Raw genomic sequence first — 24,440 nt, forward strand, 5'->3', positions numbered from 1 at the left:
ATTAGGGCCCGAGCACACCGGGGTGTGAGGACCCTATTGTTCTTCAAGGAGTTATTAGGGCCCGAGGAGCAGGCCAGAATGGCCTGCACCGAAAGGTGCGAAGCCCTATTGTTTTTGCTCGAATTTATTAGGGCCCGAGCACCGAGGAGCAGGCCAGAATGGCCTGCACCGAAAGGTGCGAAGCCCTATTGTTTTTGCTCGGATTATTATTTTTATTATTATTAGGGCCCGAGCACCGAGGAGCAGGCCAGAATGGCCTGCACCGTAGGTGCGAAGCCCTATTGTTTTTGCTCGGATTTATTTATTTATTTTTTTTTTTTTTTTTTTTTACGTTTCGGGGCAATTTGGGGGCCTTAACATACTCAAAAACTCTTGAGAATTGGCAGAGATGTCAGAGTCGTCGGCCATTAGGACCCGGCAAAGGCTGGAACTCGGGCGTGGCAAGGGAGCTCTGTAGCGCCCCCTGTAATGCAAAAACAAACATTGGGGCACAGATCGGGCAAAAATGTACGCACATGTACGAGAGTTGGTACGCATATAGATCTCATCGACCCGAACAACTTTCGCCCTCTAACATTTAAGCTCCGCCCAACAGGAAGTCAGCTATTTTGGATTGTTTAAAAAATGCATGCGTTGAACTTTTGAATACTCCTCCTAGTGGATTAATGGGATTGACACCAAAAGTGGTGAACATGATGTCGAGACATTGGACTTGCTAAATTGCGAAGGGATTTTTGATATCTCGAACGGTTCTGCCGTGGCGAGCCGACAAAGTTGTGGCGAAATCAGAGAAACAGGAAGTGTCTAATATCTAAGGCAAAAAATGTCTTATTGTAATGACACGCGGGGTGTTTGTTCATCTGAAGATTCCGATCGCATCGATGTGCCTATTGTGACTCCCGGGTATAGCGCCACCAGCAGGCGCCAGGAAGTGTGTCAGTCACAAAGCTGGATTTTTTTGACAGTTCCATGCAATGTTCTTTTAAATACTCCTTCTAGGATTTTCATACGATTGACACCAAAAGTGGTCACCATGATGCCGAGACATTGTAGATGATAAATTGCGAAGGGATTTTTGATATCTCAAACGCTGTTCCCATGGCAACCTGTGAAACTTTACTTTCATTTTAAAGGCATATTTAAGCCTTTCAGTTGCATACAGTTAACTTTTAAATACTCCTTCTAGGATTTTCATGCGATTGACACGAGAAGTGGTCGACATGATGCCGAGACATTGTAGATGATAAATTGCGAAGGGATTTTTGATATCTCAAACGCTGTTCCCATGGCAATGCATCAAACTTTACTTTCATTTTTACACATATTTAAGGCTGACAGTTACATGCTGTGAACCTTTAAATACTCCTCGTATGGGATTTGTGCGATTGACACCAGAAGTGGTCAACATGATGCCGAGACATTGTAGATGATAAATTGCGAAGGAATTTTAGACATCTCGAACGCTGTTCCCATGGCAACGCGTCAAACTTTACTTTAATTTCAGGCATGATTAAGGCTCTTGGCGTGCTTAGTTGAACTTTAAATTTGGCACACAAATGAGAGTTTTCGGCTGTTAGGTGTTGACAAAAAGGTCAGACATAGGCGTGTCTCTTAAGTGGCTCACCAGTGCACCTGTTTGTCTAAAATGTGGGGTTTCTTTTACCTACAGTCCCCAAATGGCTCAGAAACAACATTAAATAGCCCACTGATATTTTACGCACTTGATCCCCTTACCCACCGTGCATCGTTTTCTCGGACGCACCGTGTAGCGGTAAAAAAACGTGCGAGGGCCCGCCATTGCTGCTTGCAGCTATATTTATTTTTTATTTTTTTATTTTTTTCAACACTTTTGGGCATTTTGGGGGCCTTAAAATACTCGAAAACTCTTGAAATTTGGCACAGACATCAGAGTCGTCCGTGATCGCCGAAAGCCAAAGGCTGAAACACGGGCGTGGCACGGGGGCTCTGTAGCGCCCCCTGTAATTCAAGAACAAACATTGGGGCACAGATCGTGCAAACATGTACGCACATGTACGAGAGTTGGTACGCATATAGATCTCATTGACCCGAACAACTTTCGCCCTCTAATATTTAAGCTCCGCCCAACAGGAAGTCAGCTATTTTGGATTGTTTAAAAAATGCATGCGTTGAAGTTTTGAATACTCCTCCTAGAGGATGCATGCGATTGACACCAAAAGTGGTGAACATGATGTCGAGACATTGGACTTGCTAAATTGCGAAGGGATTTTTGATATCTCGAACGGTTCTGCCATGGCGAGCCGACAAAGTTATGGCGAAATCAGAGAAACAGGAAGTGTCTAATATCTAAGGCAAAAAATGTCTTATTGTAATGACACGCGGGGTGTTTGTTCATCTGAAGATTCCGATCGCATCGATGTGCCTATTGTGACTCCCGGGTATAGCGCCACCACCAGGCGCCAGGAAGTGTGTCAGTCACAAAGCTGGATTTTTTTGAAAGTTCCATGCAATGTTCTTTTAAATACTCCTTCTAGGATTTTCATGCGATTGACACGAGAAGTGGTCAACATGATGCCGAGACATTGTAGATGATAAATTGCGAAGGGATTTTTGACATCTCGAACGCTGTTCCCATGGCAACATGTCAAACTTTACTTTAATTTCAGGCATGTTTAAGGCTCTTGGCGTGCTTAGTTGAACTTTAAATTTGGCACCCACATCAGAGTTTTCGGCTGTTAAGTGGTGACAAAAAGGTCAGATAAAGGCGTGTCTATTTAGTGGCTCACTAGTGCCCCTGTTTGTCTAAAATGTGGGGTTTCTTTTACCTACAGTCCCCAAATGGCTCAGAAACAACATTAAATAGCCCACTGATATTTTATCCACTTGATGCCCTTGCCCACCGTGCATCGTTTTCTCGGACGCACCGTGTAGCGGTAAAAAAACGTGCGAGGGCCCGCCATTGCTGCTTGCAGCTATATTTATTTTTAGGGCCCGAGCACCGAGGAGCAGGCCAGAATGGCCTGCACCGAAAGGTGCGAAGCCCTATTGTTTTTGCTCGGAATATTATTTTTATTTTTTTTATTTTTTTTAACACTTTTGGACTTTTTGGGTGCCTTAACATACTCGAAAACTCTTGAAATTTGGCACAGACGTCAGAGTCGTCCGTCATCGGAGAAATCCAAAGGCTGGAACACGGGCGTGGCACGGGGGCTCTGTAGCGCCCCCTGTAATGCAAAAAAAAACATTGATGCACAGATCGTGCAAACATGTACGCACATGTACGAGAGTTGGTACGCATATAGATCTCATCGACCCGAACAACTTTCGCCCTCTAACATTTAAGCTCCGCCCAACAGGAAGTCAGCTATTTTGGATCGTTTAAAAAATGCATGCGTTGAACTTTTGAATACTCCTCCTAGAGGAATCATGCGATTGACACCAAAAGTGGTGAACATGATGTTGAGACATTGGACTTGCTAAATTGCGAAGGGATTTTTGATATCTCGAACGGTTCTGCCATGGCGAGCCGACAAAGTTGTGGCGAAATCAGAGAAACAGGAAGTGTCTAATATCTAAGGCAAAAAATGTCTTATTGTAATGACACGCGGGGTGTTTGTTCATCTGAAGATTCCGATCGCATCGATGTGCCTATTGTAACTCCCGGGTATAGCGCCACCAGCAGGCGCCAGGAAGTGTGTCAGTCACAAAGCCTGATTTTTTTTAAAGTTCCATGCAATGTTCTTTTAAATACTCCTTCTAGGATTTTCATATGATTGACACGAGAAGTGGTCAACATGATGCCGAGACATTGTAGATGATAAATTGCGAAGGGATTTTTGATATCTCAAACGGTATTCCCATGGCAACGCGTCAAACTTTACTTTCATTTTGAAGGCATATTTAAGCCTTTCAGTTTTATACAGTTAACTTTTAAATACTCCTTTTAGGATTTTCATGCGATTGACACAAGAAGTGGTCAACATGATGCCGAGACATTGTAGATGATAAATTGCGAAGGGATTTTTGATATCTCAAACGCTGTTCCCATGGCAACCTGTCAAACTTTACTTTCATTTTAAAGGCATATTTAAGCCTTTCAGTTGCATACAGTTAACTTTTAAATACTCCTTCTAGGATTTTCATGCGATTGACATGAGAAGTGGTCAACATGATGCCGAGACATTGTAGATGATAAATTGCGAAGGGATTTTTGATATCTCGAACGCTGTTCCCATGGCAATGCATCAAACTTTACTTTCATTTTTACACATATTTAAGGCTGACAGTTACATGCTGTGAACCTTTAAATACTCCTCGTATGGGATTCATGTGATTGACACCAAAAGTGGTCAACATGATGCCGAGACATTGTAGATGATAAATTGCGAAGGAATTTTTGACATCTCGAACGCTGTTTCCATGGCAACGCGTCAAACTTTACTTTAATTTCAGGCATGTTTAAGGCTCTTGGCGTGCTTAGTTGAACTTTAAATTTGGCACACACATCAGAGTTTTCGGCTGTTAAGTGTTGACAAAAAGGTCAGACATAGGCGTGTCTCTTAAGTGGCTCACTAGTGCCCCTGTTTGTCTAAAATGTGGGGTTTCTTTTACCTACAGTCCCCAAATGGCTCAGAAACAACATTAAATAGCCCACTGATATTTTACCCACTTGATGCCCTTGCCCACCGTGCATCGTTTTCTCGGACGCACCGTGTAGCGGTAAAAAAATGTGCGAGGGCCCGCCATTGCTGCTTGCAGCTATATTTTTATTATTTATTCTTCTTCTTCTCCAAAGTGAATCGCATTTTTGAGGGGCGAAACATGCTCGAAAACTCATGAAATTTTGCGAACATGTCAGAAGTGGCGAAAATTTACATGTGGCATAGGCGCCAGAAGTGGGCGTGTAGAAATGGCTTGATAGCGCCACCTGCAAAATTTCAAGAGAACAGCCCCCCCGCTACAAAAAACGTACAGATACGAAACTTGGTAGGATCATCTATCACCCCAAGACCTACAAAAAAGTCTCTTGGAGCTAAGCTCTAAACCTCACAGGAAGTCGGCCATTTTTAATTTTCACTGTGATTTCTGAACAAATTTTGGCATTTCCAGGCTTCGTACTTTAACGAACTCCTCCTACAGGTTTAATCCGATCATAATCATATTTGGTCAGTCTTATCTAAAGGCCTTTGCAATGTTAAATTGCGGAGATCTTGACTTTTCGTTGGAGGGTGTGTCCGTGGCAGCCTGCCAAATTTCGTCGTTTTCGCCATGAAACAGGAAGTGGCTCTAACTCAGTCATACAATGTCCAATCTGCCCCACGCTTCACACGTTTGATACGTGTCCTGGCCTGAACACATTTCAATGCCAATATTCACCTTCAGTCACAGCGCCACCTAGAGGTAGCAGGAAATACCATGTTTTACGCTGTGAATTACTGCTCTTAGAGATTTGATCAAATCATCATCATATTTGGTCAGACTGATGTTAAGCCCTTTGCGGTGATAAATTGCAAAGATCTCGACTTTTCGTTAAAGGGCGTGTCCGTGGCGGCCTGGCAAAGTGTGATGTTTTGACATGAAACAGGAAGCTGTTGTCATTCAGGCATACATTGTTCGATCTGCCCCAGACTTCACACGTTTGTTAAGGGTCCTGGGCTGAACACGTCAATACAACAATAATCAGGTACAGTCATAGCGCCACCTACTGCACACAGGCGTTGTGGCACATCAATTTTCCTTTGAATATCCACCTATATTTACCCACTTTAATTCATATCCCCCTGGTTCACTGCTTTTCTAATGCCATAGGGTGGCGGTGCACATGCGTGCGAGGGCCCTTCCATCGCTGCTTGCAGCTTTAATTATTTTTTTTTTTTTTTTTTTTTTTTTTTTTTTTTAACACTTTTGGGCATTTTGGGTGCCTTAACATACTCGAAAACTCTTGAAATTTGGCACAGACGTTAGAGTCGTCCGTCATTGCGAACAGACAAAGGCTGGAACACGGGCGTGGCACGGGGGCTCTGTAGCGCCCCCTGTAATGCAAAAACAAATAGTAGTGCGCAGATCGGGCAAACATGTACGCACATTTACGAAAGTTGGTACACATATAGATCTCATCGACCCGAACAACTTTCGCCCTCTAACATTTTAGCTCCACCCAACAGGAAGTCCGCCATTTTGGATTGTTTAAAAAATGCATGCGGTGAACTTTTGAATACTCCTCCTAGGGGATTCAAGCAAATGACACCAAACGTGGTGATCATGATGTCAAGACATTGGACTTGCTAAATTGCGAAGGGATTTTTGATATCTCGAACGGTTCTGCCATGGCGAGCCGACAAAGTTGTGGCGAAATCAGAGAAACAGGAAGTGTCTAATATCTAAGGCAAAAAATGTCTTATAGTGATGACACGCGGGGTGTTTGTTCATCTGAAGATTCCGATCGCATCGATGTGCCTATTGTGACTCCCGGGTATAGCGCCACCAGCAGGCGCCAGGAAGTGTGTCAGTCACAAAGCTGGATTTTTTTGAAAGTTCCATGCAATGTTCTCTTAAATACTCCTTCTAGGATTTTCATGCGATTGACACCAAAAGTGGTCACCATGATGCCGAGACATTGTAGATGATAAATTGCGAAGGGATTTTTGATATCTCAAATGCTGTTTCCATGGCAACCTGTCAAACTTTACTTTCATTTTAAAGGCATATTTAAGCCTTTCAGTTGCATACAGTTAACTTTTAAATACTCCTTCTAGGATTTTCATGCGATTGACACGAGAAGTGGTCATCATGATGCCGAGACATTGTAGATGATAAATTGCGAAGGGATTTTTGATATCTCGAACGCTGTTCCCATGGCAATGCCTCAAACTTTACTTTCATTTTTACACATATTTAAGGCTGACAGTTACATGCTGTGAACCTTTAAATACTCCTCGTATGGGATTCATGCGATTGACACCAGAAGTGGTCAACATGATGCCGAGACATTGTAGATGATAAATTGCGAAGGAATTTTTGACTTCTCGAACGCTGTTTCCATGGCAACGCGTCAAACTTTACTTTAATTTCAGGCATATTTAAGGCTCTTGGCGTGCTTAGTTGAACTTTAAATTTGGCACACACATCAGAGTTTTCAGCTGTTAAGTGTTGACAAAAAGGTCAGACATAGGCGTGTGGCTCACTAGTGCCCCTGTTTGTCTAAAATGTGGGGTTTCTTTTACCTACAGTCCCCAAATGGCTCAGAAACAATATTAAATAGCCCACTGATATTTTACCCACTTGATGCCCTTGCCCACCGTGCATCGTTTTCTCGGACGCACCATGTAGCGGTAAAAAAACGTGCGAGGGCCCGCCATTGCTGCTTGCAGCTATATTTATTATTATTATTTTTTTTCTTTTTCTTCTCCGACTTCAGCGGGACTTTAGAGGGCCTAAACATACTCGAAAACTCATGAAATTTTGCACAGATATCAAGAGTGATGAAAATTTACATGTGGTGTAGGCTTTAGAATTAGGCGTGGGAAAATGGCTCTATAGCGCCACCTACAAATTTTCAACGAAGCAGCCCACAGACTGTGTTTGACGTACAATTACGAAATTTGGTACGCTTCTGTAGCATGACAAGACCTACAAAAAAGTCTCTTGGAGCGAAGCCGTAAACCAAACAGGAAGTCAGCTATTCTGAGTTATTTTTGTGATTTGGGCGCAGTTTTTGTCATTTCCAGGCGTCATACTTTAACTAACTCCTCCTACAGTTTTCGTCGGATCGTCTTCATATTTGGTGAGTGTCATCTTAAGGCCTTTGTGATGCTAAATTGCGAAGGATTTGACTCTACGTAAAAATTTGTGTCGGTTCTGGCCCGACAAATTTAATGTTTTCCAATGAAACAGGAAGTTGCTGGAACTCATGCATACAGTGTCCGATCTGTCCCAAATTTCACATGATTGCTAAGAGTCCTGACCTGAACACATCTACATAACAATTTTCATTTATAGCCATAGCACCACCAGCTGGCAACCTGAAGGAACATGTTTTAGCCCCACTTTCAAATATTGAATGAAGCAGCCCTTGGACTGTGTTTAACTTACATGTACGAATTTCGGTATGCTCATGTATTATTACAAGCCCTACAAAAAAGTCTCTTGGAGCAACGCCCTACACCAAACAGGAAGTCAGCTATTTTGAATTATTTCTCAGATTTTGGCTCAGTTTTTCTCATTTCCAGCAGTCATACTTTAACTAACTCCTCCTACAGTTTTCGTTGGATCATCATCATATTTGGCGAGTCTCATCTTAAGGCCTTCGTGATGCTAAATTGCAAAGGATTTGATTCTATATTAAAATTTGTGTCTGTTTCGGCCAGCCAAAGTTTGATGTTTCGCTATGAAACGGGTTGCTGGAACTCAGGCATACAGTGTCCGATCTGTCCCAAACTTCACATGATTGCTAAGAGTCCTGACCTGAACACATCTACATGTCAATAGTCACTTATGGTTATAGCGCCACCAGCTGGCAACAGGAAGTGACATGTTTACAATGATTATGCAATGTCTGATCTGTCCCAAACTTCACATGATTAATAAGAGTCCTGGACTGAACACATCTACATGTCAATAGTCACTTATGGTTATAGCGCCACCAGCTGGCAACAGGAAGTGACATGTTTACAATGATTATGCAATGTCTGATCTGTCCCAAACTTCACATGATTAATAAGAGTCCTGGACTGAACACATCTACATGTCAATAGTCACTTATGGTTATAGCGCCACCAGCTGGCAACAGGAAGTGACATGTTTACACTGATTATGCACTGTCCGATCTTTCCCTAACTTCACATGATTAATAAGAGTCCTGGACTGAACACATCTACATGTCAATAGTCACTTATGGTTATAGCGCCACCAGCTGGCAACAGGAAGTGACATGTTTACAATGATTATGCAATGTCTGATCTGTCCCAAACTTCACATGATTAATAAGAGTCCTGGACTGAACACATCTACATGTCAATAGTCACTTATGGTTATAGCGCCACCAGCTGGCAACAGGAAGTGACATGTTTACAATGATTATGCAATGTCTGATCTGTCCCAAACTTCACATGATTAATAAGAGTCCTGGACTGAACACATCTACATTTCAATAGTCACTTATGTTTATAGCGCCACCAGCTGGCAACAGGAAGTGACATGTTTACACTGATTATGCAATGTCTGATTTTTCCTAACTTCACATGATTAATATAGTCCTGGACTGAACACATCTACATGTCAATAGTCACCAGTGTTGGGCAAGTTACTGAAAATTAGTAATTAGTTACAGTTACTAGTTACTTCTTTTAAAAGTAACTGAATTACTGTACCAGTTACTGTATATCAAAAGTAATTAGTTACTTAGAAAAGTAACTTTTAAGTTACTTTTATGTCTGCTTTTTAAATGTAAATATGAACAGTACTGAACAGTCAAACAATAAAATGATATGGATGGGCTATTTTACACGTAAGACTCTAATATATCACATACTGTAGGAGCCTATTTTGCTTTAGATTCAACCTTTGAATATTTTTGTTAGAAATTATCTTAATATGTAAACTTAGTTTATTTATGTATATCATTTAGACCATTTAGACAAATATTCTGCATGTTTACAAAAATATATAATGTATTAAAATTGTGTAGTGTCTCTTTAAAAACTTGGAGACAATTGTGTCAGCATGTCATATTTTCTAAAATAAATTATAATTTTTCTGATTTCATATTTATTTTAATAAGTTAGAAACGTCTCCGCTGTGTCCTGCTGACAGGCGCGATTTCAGTTCTCTTCGCAAAATTCTGAGCGCCTTGAAAGGCAGAGTGTTCACCTTTTATCGCATGCTTAGTAGGGTGCAGCCCTTGCATTGGAACACAGGGACTGCGCTCTTTGGTCATATATTGTTTGTTTTCTGTTGGATTTAAATGATACACAGGATTAAAGGAAGATATTTAATCAGAAAACGGAGTAGGCTACGTGGATTGTTTTGTCGGACGGACACAGAGCGAGTGGATTGTTTTGTCAGACAGACACAGAGCGAGTGGATTGATTGTTTGTTCGGATACAGAGAGACTGAAACTAAAACTAAAAGCGAGCTCACACATACTATGGAGTTTTAACACGGGTGTACAGCGCAGTGTGAATATTTTAGTGGAAACAACAATCGCGGATCGTTCTCTTCCATGAAGCCGATGTAAACATCTAAGAATATATGAACATTTCTTAGATTTATTACCTTTGTGGACTACAAATGCAAGTTGATGTCATACTGCGATTGCTTGGTGAAGATAATTTACAAACATGAGAACGGATGGATTATGACTTTTTTTAAACAAAGGTATGTTGTCCCGTTTAGATTTTTCATGTTCATTCTATATGCACTGTCAGCTATGATGAAGTGTAATTAATCATTGTGCCGCCAACTACGGTCCTGCGACGTCAGATATGTCTTGTCTATTTTTTACAAAATAGAGTAACGCGAGTAACGAACTCATTTAAATTTCAGTAATTGTAATTGCGTTACTTGATTAAAAAAAAATACTTCGTTACATGCTCGTTACTGCTAAAAGTAGTGGAGTTACAGTTACAGTTACTTTGTAACGCGTTACTCCCATCACTGATAGTCACTTATGATGCCAATAGTCAGTTATGGTCATAGCGCCACCAGCTGGTAACAGGGAGTAACATGTTTACAATGATAATGCAATGTCGGATTTGTCCCAAACTTCACATGATTGATAAGAGTCCTGACACATCTACGTGCCAATATTTACATGTAGTCACTCATACTCACACACACTCGCTCACTCTCTCTCTCTCTCTCATGCTATCTTACATGATGCTACCTCGCTGTCAATTGTAATTGGCAACAGGAAATGTGGCACATTATACTCCACTTTATGGTTCACCTATGTTTATATGCTTAAATGCCTTTTTACTACTGTTCCCTTTAATTCTTATGCCATGGTGTGGCGGTGGCAGGTGTGCGAGGGCCCTTCCATCACTGCTTGCAGTTTTAATATTTATAATATATCTTAATTTAATCTAGTCCATCCAACTTTTTTGTGTGTCTTGTCAGCTTTACTTTGAAATTATTTGTTTAGCCAACATAACATTGTAACAGATTAAGTTAAGTAACCAATACATCCCATTGGCTGAGGATTTTGCAGTATATTGTGGGTAATTGTTGTTCTGGCACCATCTTGCAGAAGTGTAGCACCATTAGATAGGTATGTGAGTAATAAATAGCCATATATTAGGCAATAAATTTGTTCTAGGATGTTTGTTGAACAAACAAACAAACAAACAAACAAACAAACAAACAAACGGTTTGAAATATAATTTTTCATTTCAAATTAGTTTTGATGTGTTTGACAAACTGTAATTAATGATGGGAGAAATGAAGCTTTGAATCAATTGAACCTAGTGATGGGAGAAATGAAGCTTTTCGAAGCTTTTAATCAATTGAACCAATTGCTTCAAAATTGATTCAGTTTTTCAAAGCAGTTTGAAACACCACACATGCTGGCGACCCCTGCTGGTCAAAATAGTGTAAAAGCAGATATATCCAAACTTTTTACACTTTTTTAACAAAATAATAGCAAGATTTGTATTAAAATATGTTAAAAATATATTTAACTTAATTAAGACATAGTTAAATGTCTATTATGTGTTTTTAGTTTTATTTAGGGCAAACAAATCATTAAAACTAACTACCCTTTAAATTATGCACATTTTTGTCATTAAATCTGTCTATAAACAAAAAGCAGACAAAATGGCAGTGTTATTAGTCAGAAGGATAAATGTTTTATGAACTTTCATAATAAAACTGACCCGAGTTCACCTAAACATATTAGACACTGGTCATGTGATCAACTCCCCCTAGTGGTGAACTATCGGATTTTCGAAACGTTTCGAAACCGTTATGACGTAATGAAGCCAAATCACGTGACTTGGGCCAGTTTGAAACAAGCTCCGAACCACTGATTCGAAACAAAAGATTCGTAAATGTTTCGAAGCCTCATGAAGCAGTGCTTCGAAAAACGACCATCAATAACTGTAATTAAAATAGGTTTATTTGATGAGTAGTTTTGAGCAGCTGCATTCTGATGGATTGATGTTATGGACTTATTAAACCCTAATGAAAGAGGATGGAGTTTATTAAATGGCTAGTAATGGGAGAAATTAAGCTTTTTGAAGCTTCAAATCAATTGAATCCATTGGTTCCCAAATTGATTCAGTTTTTCGAAGCCTTCAAAACACCATACACGCTGACGACACCTGCTGGTCAAAATATGCAAAATGTAAAAGCAGCAAGATCTGTCCAAACATTTTGCACTTTTTACAAAATAATAGCGAGATTGTTCTAAAAAATGTTTTTAAGAAAAATAAATTATTTAATTTAAATAAGACATAATTAAAAGTGTATTCTGTGTTTTTCGTTTTATTTATGGCAAACAAATCGTTAAAACGTATGAACTCCCTTTTTAATTATGCACATTTTTGTCATTAAATCTGCGTAGTTTATAAACAAAAAAGTAGACAAAATGATAGTGTTATTAGTCAGAAGGATGAATGTTTATGAACTTTTATAAAAATCTGACCCCAGTTCACCTACTGGTCATTTGTGATCAACTCCCCGTAGTGGTGAATTGTCGGATTTTCGAAACGTTTCGAAACAGTTATGACGTAATGAAGCCTCGTTTGCTAAAATCACGTGACTTTTGCCAGTTTGAAACAAGCTCCGAAGATTTGTAAATGTTTCGAAGCCTTATGAAGCGTGCTTCGAAATCGCCCATCACTAAAAATGGCATTATTAAAAAAATTGTGATCAATTGCATTTTTCATGTACAAATAAATACATTTTTGTTTGTTGACTCTACTAAGGTTTGTTCAGTTTACTTATATATCTTTTGTAAAATTAACAAAAAATTTTTTTAGATTACTTAAACAAATTGCGTGGAACCTGTTGACATAATATTTTTAATTAAACCCAACATTTTATTTTTTTGAGTGAATTTTGATTTAGTTTGATGTGGGTTTCCCTGCATTAAGTACATCCATTTGCAAATCTACAAAATAGAAGCAGAATAGAAATGTGTAATGCTGCAAATTGTTTTCTTAGTGTTTAATAAGGGAAACATTACTTCTTATGTGGACCAGTGTTGGGCAGTAATAAGTTACTAGTAACGAGTTTCAGTAATAATATTATTTTCCATGGTAACCAGTATTGTAACTAATTACGGTTGGCTGCAGTAATAAGTAATCATTTTATTTTTGAAAGTAGTAACTAGTAATGGGTAAAATATTATATTTTCTGCCCAACACTGATCTGTACAAAGAATATAATTTGCTGGAAAATAATATATATAGAAAATAATATATTTACAGGCAATACACTGTACTGCAGCTCTGCTCAACTCATATCAGGCAATTCCAATGCCAATCCCTGCTGTGTGAACTGTCCTGTTGATTAACCATAATATAAAAAGTGTCCAAGTATGCATTTATGTGAATGCCTCATTTGAAAAACCAAAGGCGAATCACTTAAAAGCAAGTTAAAGGTTATTGACAGCATTTTTCTTCAGCTGTTTGAAGAGATCCTGGAACGACAGTCATACAAGCCAATGTCAAGTGAAAACAATCTGTACCTTTGTCCAGAAATTCTAAACTTACTTTTGACACCTACATTGCACCCTTTCCCTTTTGAAGTAGTATAATAAAGAAATGTAACTAAATCTGAAGAGGTATGCCTCATATTATAATAACAAAGATCAAGTCCGAGAAGTCATGGAAAACAAACTGCCATGGGAAAAGGTGTTTGACATTGTAAATAAATATTGCAAAATACAGTGGTGACCACCATGACTTGGTGGCCTAAAGCACCAGTCAGCTAATTCCTCATGTTATCTTGGACTGCATTAAGACTGTGTTGAGGTCCTTTGATTTGTATAAGAAATGAAACAACTGAGGCAAATAATTGTACATTTAAAAGTTGTAATATATTCTTCAGGGTCCAAAACACATCTTGCTTTGGAAAAGCATGTTCCTGTTCTTAAGAACTAGTAAAGAAAATGATGTTGCATAGAGAAATGTGCTGTCATAAATAATGAATTCTAAGGAAATAAATGTACATTTTAAACTTGTAATATGTTATTGATGGTCTAATCAACATTTCCCAACTAGTTTAAGAAAAGCAGATTATTGTTCTTAAGAGCTATTGAGCAAAATTATTTTGCAATGAAGAATCCCATAGAGAACTGTGTTATTAAAAATTGGATATGTTAAACAAATAATTGTACATTTTAAACTTGTAATATGTTATTGATGGTCTAATCAACATTTCCCAACTAGTTTAAGAAAAGCAGATTATTGTTCTTAAGAGCTATTGAGCAAAATGATTTTGCAATGAAGAATCCCATAGAGAACTGTGTTATTAAAAATTTGACATATAATTGTGCATTTTTGAGTTGTAATATTTTCTTTGGAGTACAATGATAATTTTCAGATCATGCTTCTGAACAGTAAGCCCCTTGTTTCCAAAGCTATTGGAAAAAACGAGTTGCATAGGGACTTCCCATAGAGAAATATGTTGTGATAAATATTCAGTTGTGAGCAAATAAGTGAACATCTGAGAGTTGTAATATGTTCCCTGGAGCACATTGATGAATTCCCATCTTGTTTTTAAGCGGTGAACCCCTTATCTGTACAGTTATTGAAAAGAATGTATTTGCATAGGGATTTCCCATAGATAAATGTTCTGTGATGAATATTCAGTTGTGAGCAAATAAGTGAACATCTGAGAGTTGTAATATGTTCCCTGGAGTACATTGATGAATTCCCATCTTGTTTTTAGGCGGTGAACCCCTTATCTGTAAAGTTATTGAAAATAATGTATTTGCATAGGGATTTCCCATAGAGAAATGTTCTGTGATGAATATTCATTTGTGAGCAAATAAGTGAACATCTGAGAGTTGTAATATGTTCCCTGGAGTACATTGATTAATTCCCATGTTGTTTTTTAGCGGTGAACTCCTTATCTGTAAAGTTATTGAAAATAATGTATTTGCATAGGGATTTCCCATAGAGAAATGTTCTGTGATGAATATTCAGTTGTGAGCAAAAACTTGAACATCTGAGAGTTGTAATATGTTCCCTGGAGCACATTGATGAATTCACATACTTGTATTGAGTGGTGAACCCCTTATCTGTAAAGTTATTGAAAATAATGTATTTGCATAGGGATTTCCCATAGAGAAATGTTCTGTGATGAATATTCATTTGTGAGCAAAAAAGTGAACATCTGAGAGTTGTAATATGTTCCCTGGAGTACATTGATGAATTCCCATCCTTGTATTGAGTGGTGAACCCCTTATCTGTAAAGTTATTGAAAATAATGTATTTGCATAGGGATTTCCCATAGAGAAATGTTCTGTGATGAATATTCATTTGTGAGCAAAAAAGTGAACATCTGAGAGTTGTAATATGTTCCCTGGAGTACATTGATGAATTCCCATCCTTGTATTGAGTGGTGAACCCCTTATCTGTAAAGTTATTGAAAATAATGTATTTGCATAGGGATTTCCCATAGAGAAATGTTCTGTGATGAATATTCATTTGTGAGCAAATAAGTGAACATCTGAAAGTTGTAATATGTTCCCTGGAGTACATTGATTAATTCCCATGTTGTTTTTTAGCGGTGAACTCCTTATCTGTAAAGTTATTGAAAATAATGTATTTGCATAGGGATTTCCCATAGAGAAATGTTCTGTGATGAATATTCAGTTGTGAGCAAATAAGTGAACATCTGAGAGTTGTAATATGTTCCCTGGAGTACATTGATTAATTCCCATGTTGTTTTTTAGCGGTGAACTCCTTATCTGTAAAGTTATTGAAAATAATGTATTTGCATAGGGATTTCCCATAGAGAAATGTTCTGTGATGAATATTCATTTGTGAGCAAAAACTTGAACATCTGAGAGTTGTAATATGTTCCCTGGAGCACATTGATGAATTCCCATCCTTGTATTGAGTGGTGAACCCCTTATCTGTAAAGTTATTGAAAATAATGTATTTGCATAGGGATTTCCCATAGAGAAATGTTCTGTGATGAAAATCCATTTGTGAGCACATAAGTGAACATCTGAGAGTTGTAATATGTTCCCTGGAGCACATTGATTAATTCCCATGTTGTTTTTTAGCGGTGAACTCCTTATCTGTAAAGTTATTGAAAATAATGTATTTGCATAGGGATTTCCTATAGAGAAATGTTCTGTGATGAATATTCAGTTGTGAGCAAATAAGTGAACATCTGAGAGTTGTAATATGTTCCTTGGAGCACATTGATGAATTCCCATCCTTGTATTGAGGGGTGAACCCCTTATCTGTAAAGTTATTGAAAAGAATGTATTTGCATAGGGATTTCCCATAGAGAAATGTTCTGTGATGAATATTAATTTGTGAGCAAATAAGTGAACATCTGAGAGTTGTAATATGTTCCCTGGAGTACATTGATTAATTCCCATGTTGTTTTTTAGCGGTGAACTCCTTATCTGTAAAGTTATTGAAAATAATGTATTTGCATAGAGATTTCCCATAGAGAAATGAACTGTGATGAATATTCATTTGTGAGCAAATAAGTGAACATCTGAGAGTTGTAATATGTTCCCTGGAGTACATTGATTAATTCCCATGTTGTTTTTTAGCGGTGAACCCCTTACCTGTAAAGTTATTGAAAATAATGTATTTGCATAGGGATTTCCCATAGAGAAATGTTCTGTGATGAATATTCATTTGTGAGCAAAAACTTGAACATCTGAGAAGTGTAATATGTTCCCTGGAGCACATTGATGAATTCCCATCCTTGTATTGAGTGGTGAACCCCTTATCTGTAAAGTTATTGAAAATAATGTATTTGCATAGGGATTTCCTATAGAGAAATGTTCTGTGATGAATATTCAGTTGTGAGCAAATAAGTGAACATCTGAGAGTTGTAATATGTTCCTTGGAGCACATTGATGAATTCCCATCCTTGTATTGAGGGGTGAACCCCTTATCTGTAAAGTTATTGAAAAGAATGTATTTGCATAGGGATTTCCCATAGAGAAATGTTCTGTGATGAATATTAATTTGTGAGCAAATAAGTGAACATCTGAGAGTTGTAATATGTTCCCTGGAGTACATTGATTAATTCCCATGTTGTTTTTTAGCGGTGAACTCCTTATCTGTAAAGTTATTGAAAATAATGTATTTGCATAGAGATTTCCCATAGAGAAATGAACTGTGATGAATATTCATTTGTGAGCAAATAAGTGAACATCTGAGAGTTGTAATATGTTCCCTGGAGTACATTGATTAATTCCCATGTTGTTTTTTAGCGGTGAACCCCTTACCTGTAAAGTTATTGAAAATAATGTATTTGCATAGGGATTTCCCATAGAGAAATGTTCTGTGATGAATATTCAGTTGTGAGCAAATAAGTGAACATCTGAGAGTTATAATATGTTCCTTGGAGCACATTGATGAATTCCCATCCTTGTATTGAGTGGTGAACCCCTTATCTGTAAAAGTATTGAAAAGAATGTTGTTGCATAGGGATTTCCCATAGAGAAATGTGCTGTTATAAATTGTACTATAAATAATTGTACATAGAAGAGATATAGTATGTTCTTTAGAGTTCAATAAAGATCATGCATCCCACGTTTGAAAAGCTATTGAACCGTATCATGTGTCATTAAATAAATGCATACTGCATTTCTAGTCAAACTTTACTACAAATAATTCTCAACTACACATCTTAAACATGTTGAAAACTAGTTTGGGTATCATTCACTTCAAATAAACATACAGGTTGATGCCACACGTTTTGCTTGTCTACAATTTTAAGTGTGAACAACATGATGTTCAGTACCATGGACGGGGACTGTTTTGCAAAATGTTAAAAATCAATACATGCACAAAAATTATGAAACTGTGACAATTTCTTTTTTTTAGAAATACAAGTAATAAAACAAATACACCCAAAAATCATAAACAGTAAATTCATAAGTTCATTTATTGAGAACACCGTTACATGCTTTAATAATATAACTGCTCTTTACCACACTCACAACCGCAAATTTAGAACTTAATAAAACATCAAAATGTGGCCTGAAGTATTTTCTTGAGGGTCCAGTGAAAATTTCAGGGTAATCAGGCTTCTTCTTTCAAACCTATTGAACAGAAACATATGATTAAGAAAACCAACACAGTGCCTCTTTATTTTGAGACAAACAGAAACATATAAAGAGTTGTAAAATGCAGAGATTATCTTTGTTCTTGATGTAACACTTGACTTTCCGTCTGGACTGCTTACAAATAACTACTCTTCTACATTTTTATATCTTCCATTCTCTAGGCATTCGACATATCATTGTAATGTAAATGTTCTTGCTAAAAATGTCATTAAACATCATTAGCAGACATAGCAAATCAAGCTGATAGTTTCTGATAGGTCTATATAGGTAATTAAAACGGCTTCAATCATTAAGTGGTCGCACTTAATGAAGAAAAATATCACTTTGTAGACGGTCCCTAGGCTTCTCTCAGCACCCAGTTGGATATTCAACAGACATTCGCAACAAGGTAGGACATTACAACGATACTAGGATATTTTAAGCGATTGTGAAAAATGTAGGTTATAGGCAAGACACTTGGTAATTAGAAATTGCTAAGATTAAACTTCTGCCATGTCTACTAAGAAAGTTATTGACCCCGGAAGTCCGAATGTCTGAATATCAAACCAACTTTACCGCAGTCTCCTACAGTGCCTGTGCGCTTGTATTGAACTGAGCTCTTTGATTGACAGGTGAACTTTTACCATAGAAGCCCACTTTTAAGCATGTCACTTAGACAAAATCATTAAAAATGCATTCAAATGGTTAATATTATAAAAGGACGGATGTCATTTTTTTGTGTGGGAAGGAAAAGTCAATTTTACGACCGTGTATTTAATTTCACATGGCTGTTATTAAGAAACGAGTTCCCCTCGGACTAAAAGACGAGTTCCCCAAGACGGTCTAAAATAACTCACTGAAAAATATTTAATACGCGAACATATTAACAGTCAGTTAATAACTAACCAAGGCTGAAAATAGCCTACGGAACGTTATCCTCCGCGGTGTCAAATTCTGTCATCCGTTTATCGAAAACAATTCTCGAAAAACTTGACGTTTTCTAACAAAAACATTTTTGATAATAAAATAAGTACACAAAACAAAATAAACACACACTGTTTGGAATGGATAAACATAACTTACCTGTTCACAGCAGGTTGAGTCCGTTGAGTCCGTTTACGTCTGGGGCTCGCTTAATTACGTCTGTTGATCACGTGCAAAAAAAGATCACGCGCCACCTCGCCTTGTGGTTAAACTTAAAATTGCAATGTTGATTATTTTTGTAAATCACACTTTAATTTGGTTTAATTTGCAAATTACACAAAAGAAATGCAGTAGATTTTGGCACGCGTTGTGAACATTCATTCATAAAAAGATAACATATTTTATCACCTAAAAGAATTTTCACACAAAAAAACGTAATGTTACATTGTTTTGAATCAGAACTCATTTGTCAACTCATTTGTCGTTTTTATTGCATAAGTTTTTATATATTTTTTTCTGAACCTGTTTTGAACGTCTACATGATGTCCAAGAACGGACCCTCAAATATTGAACTACATATCAACGTCCAAAAGACGTCGTAGTCAGACGTCCAAATACTGTACTGGATCTGCACGTCGTTTAGACAGATTGTTCTGGACCGACGGACCCGATATGGACATAATCTGAACGTCCTTTGGACGTCTCATGTGATACATACATACATACATACATATATAAAGAAGTTAGTAAAAGACAGAATGTCAATAACGTTACAGGATTTAGGGTTTTGCTAATCAATCTAAAGTAATGTACAAATGTCTTACATTTGTTTTTTTTAAAAGGATGGATAAGATAAAAGAATACAAGATTTAAAAAAACAACTTGAACGTGGTATGTAATGGGGAAACATTACATTGAATTACATTGTATTAGCTTTCTGTGTACATTGAATGCATACTTCTGTAATATTTACATCTGCTTGTAGTTAATCCATCACCAAATTTGACTTTTAGATGAACTTACTCAAAAGGGCTTTGATGCCAGAGTGAAACATTTGCTGAGTGAAGAGGAGTCGCACAGTGGAAGAGGTAAAGAGCATCTGATATCCCTTTTTATGTACCTATGTACTGTGTATAATAGTTCATGTTTAAGAAATAATTTACATGTGTATATAAATTTTTATATAATTTATATTACAGGCCTTTATATAAATGCTTAATATATTGCTTTCTTGAAGTTTTACATGCATGTGTGCGTATGTGTATTTATATACATAATTATTATTCACAGTATAGTACACATACAAACATGACGTAAATAAAACCTATTATTCTGTAAACGAATAGTTGCTATTAATTGTTATACAACCCTAATATTTTTTACTTGTTTTCATCTATATTTAAAATATCTCTACCTAATATTTTAGAGACAAAAGAAAAAAACGAGAAGGCATTTATGGGTAAGGAGACACATTTAAAATTTATATCAATGGCATTATAAAAAAAAACTTAATTTGTTTGGTTGCCAGTTCTTTTATTTTAGAGTGTTGTTACTGTTTATTGCAAATCTTAACTGATTTCTATATCACAGATGCAGCACAAATATTTACAAAGGCAAAACAATTCATCAAACCACAGGTGAAAAAATGTCAGTTTCCCCTTCGCCAAAAAGAAAAGTCCTTATTAAAGGTTAGTTTTTGCAATTATTATGGCATTGTTGTATGTATGTAATTTGATTTGTGTAGGCCTAAAGAATGTTACCAACCATACATTTTTGTTTTACTGCAAGATAAAACTGAGTCCCATGGAGTGGAAACCACGAACATCCAAAAAACCTGGGAGGTACCAAAAACTAATTCTTGAGGAGGCCCCACCAAGGATCTTAGTCACAGGCAACGAGGGTTATGATGAACTCATCAATATTGCTCAGGAGGCGTTCTGGATGGCAGAAGAAAGAGAGGGAAGTACACTTACTCTCTGTCATGCAGATGGCACGAGGTGGACAAAGGAGCAGTTTAACCAAGAATATGGATCTGTTTCGGAGATCCCAACCCTTTGGAAGAGGACATTTTTTATTGGACGTAGAGAAATGGGTATAGTAGAAAATGTTTTCTCTACCAGGGCAGATGGTGTTTGTGGTCACGGCGCAGTATGTGAGTTCCAATGGGATCATAATGTCTAATTTGTGGTCTTGTTGGAACTTGCATATTGTGTTGTGTCTGCGGATGTTGTCTGCCTTGGTGAAACCAGTTCACCATCAGGTATGTACCAAAATGTTTGTGGTAGTCCATTGACAAAATTATGTTTTTATTGTTGTTATTATTTTTTAATGTGTAAATTAATATTTTTAAATTAATTATTAATTGCTTCTTTTTTCAAGAAATTAGCAAAGTTGAAGTGGACTCTGATATGGTAAGACAACATTGATTGATTCATTTTGTTTGTGTAATCAGTGTCTTTAGAAGCTAGTTTAAGATGTTTAACTAGGCCCTGCTGCTTATTTATTTTGCTTTTTAAATAACTGTAGGATTTCCAGCCTAAGAGATCCAGGTGTACAGGGAAATCCTTAGGTTCAGGTAAAAGTGCTGATGGTGGTCCAGATCCAGGTTCAGAGAGATCTTTGAATGGAGGCATAGAAACAAGCACACACACTGATCCGAAATCAGATCCACCTACAGGTAAATACTTAAACGAACACTTTACCTATAAATGATAAAGTAGTTCTTGTCCTAATGCTGTTTAAAGTGGATTGGTGTCATTAGTCTCTTTAACAATTAACTGATATTACGCTATAATTTTATTACATGGCTACCTACAAAATAAATAAATAGACATGAAATACTGATTTAAATTCAAAATAAAGCAATTTTAGTTCCTTATTGAACTACGAATGAAACAGAGCTTCAGATAAAAGGAAGATACTAAGTGAATAACTTACATTTCTGTATGTTTTTCAGACACAGATATCATAGGAATAAAATGTATTAGTTGTATATATTGCTTTTTTGTATTTTAGGAGTTTGACAGACATTGCCCTACGAACTGTACACAGATAATTATGTTGGCTTTGAAAAAGCCAACATATTGTTATTATGTTGGCTTTGAAAAAGCCAATATATTGTTATTGCTATTAAACTTATATCTTATTATTATTATTAGTGGTGCTTGCATTTATGCAAGGCATCACTATTACTATTCCTCAGGGATATTATTATTATTATGTTGGCTTGACAAAGCCAACATACTGTTCTTCGATCTAAGCTTATTATTAGTGGTGCTTGCATTTATGCAAGGCATCACTATTATTATTCCCCATACTTATTATTATTATTTTTATATCTGGACAAAATTTCGGCGCGTAACTCGTCCCGCACGGTTTGCCGTAGTCCCATGAAAGCGGGCTCAAATCGACCGGTTTATTGAGGAGAGGTGTGCTATGACTTTTATAGGGGATCGGGTGCAGGATTTCCGAAAGTGGGGCAAAAAATCACCCAAAAAATCCCATTGACTTAACATTGCGCCGAACTTTGACGGGTCATAGCTCCGCTCGAGGATTTTGTAGAAACATGTGGGTTACTAAATTTGAAGAGGGTGGTAGGCTCTGTAAGAACATACATGACATTGGGGTGTAAGTTGTACCCCTGGGGTGTAGGAGAAGCCCGAAAATTCCCATTGACTTATAATGGGGCAGGAAACATGCCCATATAAGGGAATAAAACAGTTCCAGATGGGATATCTTTGCTTTACAGTGTCGTAGAGATAAGTGGGTGGGCTCATTTTACTCGGGCATCCAATCAGTCTCTCAGGATCATCCCAGAGCTATTAAGCCACGCCCCTAGCAACAATTTTGGGCACCCTAGCAACATCTCCCATAGACTGCCATTATAAAATGCCCAGATGGATATCTTTGCACCACAGTGTCATAGAGACAAGGGGGTGGGCTCATTTTATTCAGACATCCAATCAGTCTCTCGGGATCCTTACATAGGTATTAAGCCACGCCCCTAGCAACCACTTTTGAGCACCCTAGCAACATAAAATTCAAACAGTTATATCTCGGCATCCGAACATCGTAGAGACACGGGGGTTGGACCCTTTGACTCGTGACTCAGAGTGTAATCATTATGGGATGCCAATTTTTTCCCTAGCAACCAAATACAGTACCCTAGCAACAGAGTAAACAAAGCCTTATATCTCAGCATCAGAACATCGTAGAGATACGGGGGTTGGACCGTTTGACTCGTGACTCAGAGTGTAATCACTATGGGATGTCAATTTTTTCCCTAGCAACCAAATACAGTACCCTAGCAACAGAGTAAACAAAGCCTTATATCTCCGCATCAGAACATCGTAGAGACACGGGGGTTGGACCGTTTGACTCGTGACTCAGAGTGTAATCATTATGGGATGCCAATTTTTTCCCTAGCAACCAAATACAGTACCCTAGCAACAGAGTAAACAAAGCCTTATATCTCAGCATCAGAACATCGTAGAGATACGGGGGTTGGACCGTTTGACTCGTGACTCAGAGTGTAATCATTATGGGATGTCACATTTTTCCCTAGCAACCAAATATAGTACCCTAGCAACCGAATAAACAAAGCCTTATATCTGCGCATCAGAACATCGTAGAGACACGGGGTTTTGATCGTTTTACTCGTGACTGGAAGTATAATTAAATACTGTCCCCAGAAATTTGCCAAGGCAAGCACCACTTCACATTTTCTTCAGGAAATGTACCTATCTAGTTATTATTATTAGTGGTGCTTGCATTTATGCAAGGCATCACTATTATTATCTTGCATACTTATTATTATAATTATTATTATTCTTCTTTTTCTGGACACTTTTTTCGGCGCGTAACTCGTCCCGCACGCTTTGTCGTAGACCCATGAAATAGGGCTCAAATCGACCGGCTTATTGAGGAGAGGTGTGCTATGACTTTTATAAGCGATCGGGTGCAGGATTTCCGAAAGGGGGGCGAAAAACCACCCGAAAAATCCCATTGACTTAACATTGCGCCCAACTTTGACGAGTCATAGCTCCGCTCGAGAATTTTGTAGAAACATGTGGGTTACAACATTTGAAGAGGGTGTTAGGCTCTGTAAGAACATGGATCACAATGGGGTGTAAGTTGTACCCCTGGGGTGTAAGAGGTGCCCAAAAGTGCCCCATTGACTTATAATGGGGCAGGAAACACGCCCATATAAGGGAATAAAACCGTTCCAGATGGGATATCTTTGCTTTACAGTGTCGTAGAGATACGTGGGTGGGCTCATTTTACTCGG

The 24,440-nt window shown here is 37.7% G+C and overlaps 1 protein-coding gene across 3 annotated transcripts in view; it reads left to right on the top strand.

Moving 5' to 3' along the window:
- The window catches only part of LOC129415447 (uncharacterized), a 79,562-nt gene that overhangs the window by 38,547 nt on the left and 16,575 nt on the right, over nucleotides 1–24,440 (top strand). Inside the window, exons 2-8 of one of the 3 annotated variants that reach the window (XM_073860582.1) lie at nucleotides 19,996–20,044; nucleotides 20,167–20,241; nucleotides 20,580–20,612; nucleotides 20,744–20,841; nucleotides 20,942–21,413; nucleotides 21,533–21,564; nucleotides 21,680–21,830. In XM_073860582.1, the coding sequence (XP_073716683.1) occupies nucleotides 21,562–21,564; nucleotides 21,680–21,830 (154 nt within the window). In that variant the 5' untranslated portion in view covers nucleotides 19,996–20,044; nucleotides 20,167–20,241; nucleotides 20,580–20,612; ... (1 more) ...; nucleotides 20,942–21,413; nucleotides 21,533–21,561. Of the gene's footprint in view, nucleotides 1–19,995; nucleotides 20,045–20,166; nucleotides 20,242–20,579; nucleotides 20,613–20,743; nucleotides 20,842–20,941; nucleotides 21,565–21,679; nucleotides 21,831–24,440 lie in introns of all 3 variants that reach the window. The other 2 variants (XM_073860580.1, XM_073860581.1) reach the window with 2 other exon arrangements.

The sequence above is a fragment of the Misgurnus anguillicaudatus genome, chromosome 22 (genome assembly GCF_027580225.2).
Source record: "Misgurnus anguillicaudatus chromosome 22, ASM2758022v2, whole genome shotgun sequence".
Lineage (NCBI taxonomy): Eukaryota > Metazoa > Chordata > Actinopteri > Cypriniformes > Cobitidae > Misgurnus > Misgurnus anguillicaudatus.